General features: G+C 40.1%; 1 protein-coding gene across 1 annotated transcript in view; it reads right to left on the minus strand.

The window, feature by feature from the left end:
• Window positions 1-7,071, minus strand: part of LOC109141435 (zinc finger protein 189) — an 18,637-nt gene that overhangs the window by 11,465 nt on the left and 101 nt on the right. Inside the window, exons 2-4 of the mRNA XM_027278542.1 lie at window positions 5,096-6,326; window positions 3,056-3,285; window positions 1,001-2,197 (exon numbers count right to left, since the gene is read on the minus strand). Of these exons, the coding sequence (XP_027134343.1) occupies window positions 1,001-2,197; window positions 3,056-3,285; window positions 5,096-5,919 (2,251 nt within the window). The 5' untranslated portion in view covers window positions 5,920-6,326. The remainder of the gene's footprint in view (window positions 1-1,000; window positions 2,198-3,055; window positions 3,286-5,095; window positions 6,327-7,071) is intronic.

Genomic DNA, 7,071 nt, shown 5'->3' on the forward strand with positions numbered 1-7,071 from the left:
TACCCACATGAATGTTTTTCCCTCCCTGCTGTGCTAATCTGGATGTTCTCAACATTATTTCATATAATATTTCCCGATGTGATTTTGCTGTTCTGTTTTTAATGCTTAAGAGTGATGAGATTGAATCGCTACATATGATTATCTTCCTATCCGCCCTGTCCTCCAGTCATTCTATTGCCAATACTATTGCACAAAGTTCCACTGCCTATACACTTAAATGATCTGAAGTTCTTTTTAATACTTTGTTATTATGACTAGGAACCACTACTGCTGCACCTGTTGCTCCTGTTATTGGTTCTTTTGATCCGTCTGTATATAAGTAAATATATTCCCTATACTTTTCATCTGTATAGTTATAAAATTCTTGTACCAAGTCCACTGTTTTATTTCTTCTTTAATGTCCCATATTTTTAGATCTACTCTTGCTTCGTGTAATGTCCATTCGGGTATTGTCGTCCACAGAACTGTTGGGCTGACTTCTCAGTCTAAACTGTTCTTTCGAATTCTTGAAACTTTCTGCTTCATGTTGCGAGCAATTATTGCAAAGATATTTATTTATTTCAGTGATTTGCAGCAGGAACCCAACATGATCAGAAAATCGATACACGGTTGACAAACAACCATTCACACTCACAATCACACCTTTGTGCATTTTAGTCTTTCCTTCTTATGGTGAAGACAAAAAATAAATGGACAAAAGTATATTAAAAAAAACAATATTTTATTGATTTTTTAAAAAAAACAACAAGTTTTAGACATAAAAGCTAAAAGTAAGGCTTGTAATCCAGTATACCGTATCAGTGTTGAAGACACAGTCTCAGTTGTATGTCAGTTCAAATCATAACTGACACATCCCAATATTTTAAACTGTATCCACGTAAACTAATAGATTTTTATTCAAGTAAATGTCAGATCTACAAGTATATTTACTGCTTTTGAGAACGACTGCAGTTGAAACAGGCCATTGCTAAATACTTGTTTCACCAAAATATTTGTTCTTACAGTTTCTCGCTCACGTGTCGTCTCCACAACTTGTGAACCTGCATGTGCACGTTCAGGTCTGACTCCGTGTGAAAGAATTTGCCGCACGTCGTGCAGTGAAAGGACTTTGTTTTGCTCTTCTTCAACACTCTGCAGAATTTCAGATGTTTCTTACAAGCAAAACTCTTGCCACAATTCTTGCAAAGATATGGTTTCTCTCCGGTGTGCACTCTCATGTGAGCATTTCGAGTGGAAATCTGAGTGAATGCCTTGCCGCATAAATTACAGCTGAAGGGTTTTTCGCCGGTGTGAATTCTCTGGTGTCGAATGAACTCGTACTTCCGCCTAAACATCTTGCTGCACTCGGAGCATTTAAGGGTCTTCTCCTCCTCTTTGGGATTCTCATCGGTGTTCACCTTTTCTGGTGCACTTTCAAAATTTGCCTTCACTTTGCAAATTTTGAAATGACCGCTTGAGGCAAAACTTTTGCCACATTTAGCACAGTGATATGGTCTCTCCCCAGTATGCTGTCTCATGTGAGTAATACGACTTGATATCTGGGCGAAGGTTTTCTCACAGTAATCACAGCCGAAGGGCTTTTCACCTGTGTGAATTCTTACATGCTGAATTAGATGGTGCCTTTGGTCAAACTCCTTGTTGCACTTCAGGCATTTAAATGCTTTCTGCCCTTCGTGATATCTTTGCATGTGCCTTCTCAGAGCAGAGTAACTCAGAAATGTATCACTGCAAAAACGGCAAGACTTTTTGACTCTCTGATGCTGCTCCAGTTCCATATGGACTTCAACGCGTTGACTCTGACCCTCCTCTGAGTCACAGCATTGCATTGGCGAGCCATCGCTTTCATCCTGTTTGTCATCTATGCTTTCATTTAAACCCACAGTTACAGCAGCTGATTTGGGAAGTCTGACTCCAGCATTGTTGGAAGTATCAGCCTCCATGTCTGGACTGATGCACTGCTCCACCTGCTCCTCTTTGACCTGTGGGTACTCTTGGATCTGTTCCACCTTAATGTCACATTGCTCCAATGACGGGAGCGGATCCTCAAAGACCGGCTTGGTGTCTGAAGGACAGAGGGGAGGAACTGTGTCAACTTCTACATGGACGTGCTGAGAGTCAAGGGGCTCAGTTTTCACCACAGTAGGAAGCTGGTCTGGCTGCTGGGAAGGCAAAATGTCCTCAGAGACCAACTGGATGTCTAAAAGACAGAGAACACATATGATATAACCTGTTAGACAACCCGGCAATATCAAACAAAAATATATATATAAGTACAAGTAAGATGTGTCTGTAATAGTACATTTCTTTGTTTTGGCCACTAGAGACGCACAACCTCTCCCTTCTTAACATAAGATACGAAGACATATGTAAAAGTATGTGTCTTAGTCAGATGTTTTCAATGCACCAAGTGTGAAAGAATCAGCTTTTACACAGCCATTACAGTTGTTTATTATTTATTGGTTATTAAATTAATTGTCACTTTGTGCTGTAAAAGCATGAAAAGAGCTCCAGGTGTGTAGTACTCCTTCAGTTAACTCTTTAAAAAGTCAAAGGACATTGTTTACAACCATAAAGCTAAATATTTGTGGAAATACAGTGATTCTAAAATAAATATTGAGGTATTTTTTTAATATACAGTTGTTTGTTATATATCCTGCACCAGAAAATGTAATAAATGAAGTTGGAAAGTACAATATGGGCTCAAAGAATGTTTTAACTATCTACACCACCTAACAACAATAGCTGTAGGCTTTTAACCGGTTGGCTACCGTGTCGGTGTTGCGGTTCAAAGAGCGACCGTGTTAACTGGAGACCTTCTGCAGTTGAAAACAGGAAGGGGAAGCAAATAAGACCTCGAATACAAATCAGTTGTTTGTTTGTTTTTAAAGATATTTTGACGGTATTAAAAAAACGAACCAAAGACACATTCACAAGGACCTATCTTTCCGTTTTCTACGACAGCCACAGACTCATTCGGCTGACGGTCACCAGTTAACACGGTCGCTCGTTAAACCGAAACACCGGCTACATGCTACATCCATGTCTCCGCACATACCTGCTCTGAACAGCATCACCTCCGGCTTTAAAACGGTCAGCTGCTCGAGCTGCTTTCTCAGCTGGATGATTTCTGTCCTGGAGCGGACAACTTCATCCTGATACTCTGCTATCGTCTTTTCAACAAGTCCAAAGATCTCCTCGGCAGCCGCAGCCAGTCGCTCGTTGACCTGCAGTCTGAGCAGCTGCGTCCCCGCCATGGATGGATGGAGCAGCGTCTTGTTTAGTCCGCTTTAAAAAATATTCTTGAGCTTTGAATGAATTAAAAACACATGTACACGGAGTCTCTAAGGTGCCGAACTTAGTTAAACATAGTTGAGTATGAGAATGTGCTGCTATCTTATTGGTCTAGAGGTGTCGAAGGGGAGGAGCCGTAGTTTGAAAAGCTCCTCTCCTGATTGGTCCATCTTGATGTCTGTCCTCTTCTCCGGTCTCCAATAGGAAGGAGTCCCATTGTCCCCCATAATGTCCCATTGTGGAACAATAGGGTGATATTGAGTCGGGGGAGGTCTATGTTTATGGAAGACTGGGTGACAAAACAAATTTGGTCTGTTATACATATAATGGATGGACATGGAAACATTCTTGAACTGAAAGATTTTAATGTTAAATATGGCACGAGTCTCTGAGAATATCCGAATAGTCTTAATCCAGTCGATTAAGAATAATATTTTGAACATACCAATTCCTAATTTACACAAGGTGAAGATGGATGATCTTACGTAAAAACCTTATACCCAGGTAGAACAAAAAGCTCCTTCACTCTTAGAGATTATAACAAATCTGAAATATCAACTATTCCAACTAAAAACTGAAGATTTTTAATCCTCCCAAAGTGTAAAGAAGTTCATTTGAAAACTATAAACACAAAAACGGATTTGGAAACCATCTGTTTCATGAATGTGAGACTGTCCAAACACAACCTGATCTCGTCCAGCTCCAGAGACGAGGACTTCTGGTAGTCTCAAAATATTCGAACAGGAGTAATCCTTAAAGACAAAAGAAATTAGTTTTTAGTGAATAATCTCATTATTATTACAAAATATTACATACACAAGAGTCCCCTCATGACTTGTTCGTAAGAATCAAATCCCTTTGTTACAAAAAATGTCTGAAACAAATAAATAATCCCCATGCACACTGAAGAACTTAACCTAAGAATTCACACAGGTGAGAAGCCCTTCAGCTGTGATTTCTCAGAACTCTGATCGTATTGTTCACATGAGACAGCATGCTGGGGAGAAACCATTGTATTGTGCTAAACGTGGCCCAAGTTTTGCCTCGAGTACTCATTCCAAATTTTGCAAAGTGCAGAACAAGTGCAAAATCACGCCAGAAAACGTGCACATGCACAGGAACAGAAAAAGTAGTCCTCAAAACACAGAGTTGTGGATGGAGAATTTATCTTGTGTACACAGATAATTATTCACTATGAATTCATGTGCATCTCACAGAAATAAATCTTTAACCCTCCGTCTAAACATCTCTTTCAAATTCTGGAAACTTTCTGCTTCATGTTACGAGCAATTATTGCAAAGCTATTTATTTGTTTCAGTGATTTGCAGCAGGAACCCAACATGATCAGAAAATCGGTACACGGTTGACAAACAACCATTCACACTCACAATCACACCTACGTGCATTTTAGTCTTTCCTTCTTATGGTGCAAGAGAAAAATAAATGGACAAAGTATATTAAAAAAACAACAATATTTTATTGATGTTTTAAACAAATTGTGATACAGCACAACAAGTTTAAGATATTGTGTGATAAAACTTAAAACATAAGGCTTGTAATCCAGTATACCGTATCACTGTTGAAGACACAGTCTTAGTTGTATGTCAGTTCAAATCATAACGGACACATCCCAATATTTTAAACTGTATCCACGTATACTGATAAATAGTTTCATTCGGGTAAATGTCACACATCTACAAGTATATACTGCTTTTGTGAGCGACTGCAGTTAAAACAGACCATTCCTAAATACTCGTTTCACCCAAATATTTGGTGTCATGTAGTTTGTTTTTCCTCCGCTCACTCCTGTTCTTGCAGTTTCATGTGTCGTTTCCACGACTCGTGAACCTGCATGTGCACGTTCAGGTCTGTCTCCGTGTGAAAGAATTTGCCGCACGTTGTGCAGTGAAAGGACTTTGTTTCGCTCTTCTTTGACGCCGTGCACGTTAACAGATGTTTTTTGCCAGCGAACCTCTTGCCACAATTCTTGCAAAAATACGGTTTCTCTCCAGTGTGCACCCTCATGTGAGACCTTCGAGTGGAACTGTGACCAAATGTTTTGCCGCATAAATTACAGCTGAAGGGTTTTTCGCCGGTGTGAACTCTCTGATGCCGAATTAGCTGTTTCTTCAGCCTAAACATCTTACTGCACTCAGAGCATTCAATGGTCTTGTCTTTGGGGTTCTCGTCTGTGTTCACCTTTTCTGGTGCACTTTCAAAATTTGCCTTCATTTTGCAAATTTTGAAATGACTGCTTGAGGCAAAACTTTTGCCACATTTAGCACAGTAATATGGTTTCTCCCCGGTATGCACCCTCATGTGAGCAATACGACTTGAGTTCTGAGTGAAGGTTTTCTCACAGTAATCACAGCTGAAGGGCTTCTCACCTGTGTGAATTCTTACATGCAGAATTAGATGGTTCCTTCGGTCAAACTGCTTGTTGCACTTCAGGCATTTAAATGCTTTCTGTCCTTCATGAAATCTTTGCACGTGCATTCTCAGAGCAGAGTCGCTCAGAAACGTATCACCGCAAAAACGGCAAGACTTTTTGTCTCTCTGAGGCTGTTCCAGTTCCATATGGACTTCAACGCTTTGACTCTGATCCTCCTCTGAGTCACAGCATAACATCGACGAGCCATCGCTTTCACCCTGTTTGTCATCTATGCTTTCATTTACACCCACAGTTACAGCAGCAGAAGATGGGAAGAGATCAGAGTCGCTGGTCGGTTCTGATTTGGGAAGTCTGACTCCAGCATTGTTGGAAGTATCAGCCTCCACGTCTGGACTGATGCACTGCTCCACCTGCTCCTCTTTGGCCTGTGGGTACTCTTGGATCTGTTCCACCTTAATGTCACATTGCTCCAATGATGGGAGCAGATCCTCAGAGACCGGCTTGGTGTCTGAAGGACAGAGAGGAGGAACTGTGTCAACTTCTACTTGGACCTCCTGAGAGTCAAGGGGCTCAGTTTTCACCACAGTGGGAAGCTGGTCTGGCTGCTGGGAAGGCAAAATCTCCTCAGAGACCAACTGGATGTCTAAAAGACAGAGAACACATATGATATAACCTGTTAGACAACCCGGCAATATCAAACAGAAATATATATAAGTACAAGTAAGATGTGTCTGTAATAGTAAATTTCATCGTTTCAGCCACTAGAGACGCACAACCTCCCCCTTCTTAACATAAGACACAAAGATAAGATATATGTAAAAGTATGTGAAAGAATCAGCTTTTACACAGCCATTACAGTTGTTTATTATGCATCTATTATTAAATTAAATGTCACTTTTTGTTGTAAAAGCATGAAAAGAGCTCCAGGGGGTGTAGTACTCTTAAAAAAAATACCAAGGACATTGTATACAATCACAAAGCTAAATATTTGTGGAAATACCGTGATTCTAAAATAAATATTGATGTATTTTTAATATACAGTTGTTTATTACATATCCTGCACCAGAAAATGTAATAAATGAAGTTGGAAAGTACAATACGGGCTCAAAGAATGCTTTAACTGTCTACACCACCTAACAACAATAGCTGTAGGCTTTTAACCGGTTGGCTACCGTGTCGGTGTTGCTGTTTAAAGAGCGACCGTGTTAACTGGCGACCTTCTGCAGTTGAAAATGGGAAGAGGAAGCAAATAAGACCTCGAATACAAATCAGTTGTTTGTTTGTTTTTAAAGATATTTTGACGGTATTAAAAAAAAACGAACCAAAGACACATTCACAAGGACCTATCTTTCTGTTTTCTACGACAGCCACAGACTCATTCGGCTGAC

This window comes from Larimichthys crocea, chromosome III (genome assembly GCF_000972845.2).
Source record: "Larimichthys crocea isolate SSNF chromosome III, L_crocea_2.0, whole genome shotgun sequence".
NCBI classification, from domain to species: domain Eukaryota; kingdom Metazoa; phylum Chordata; class Actinopteri; family Sciaenidae; genus Larimichthys; species Larimichthys crocea.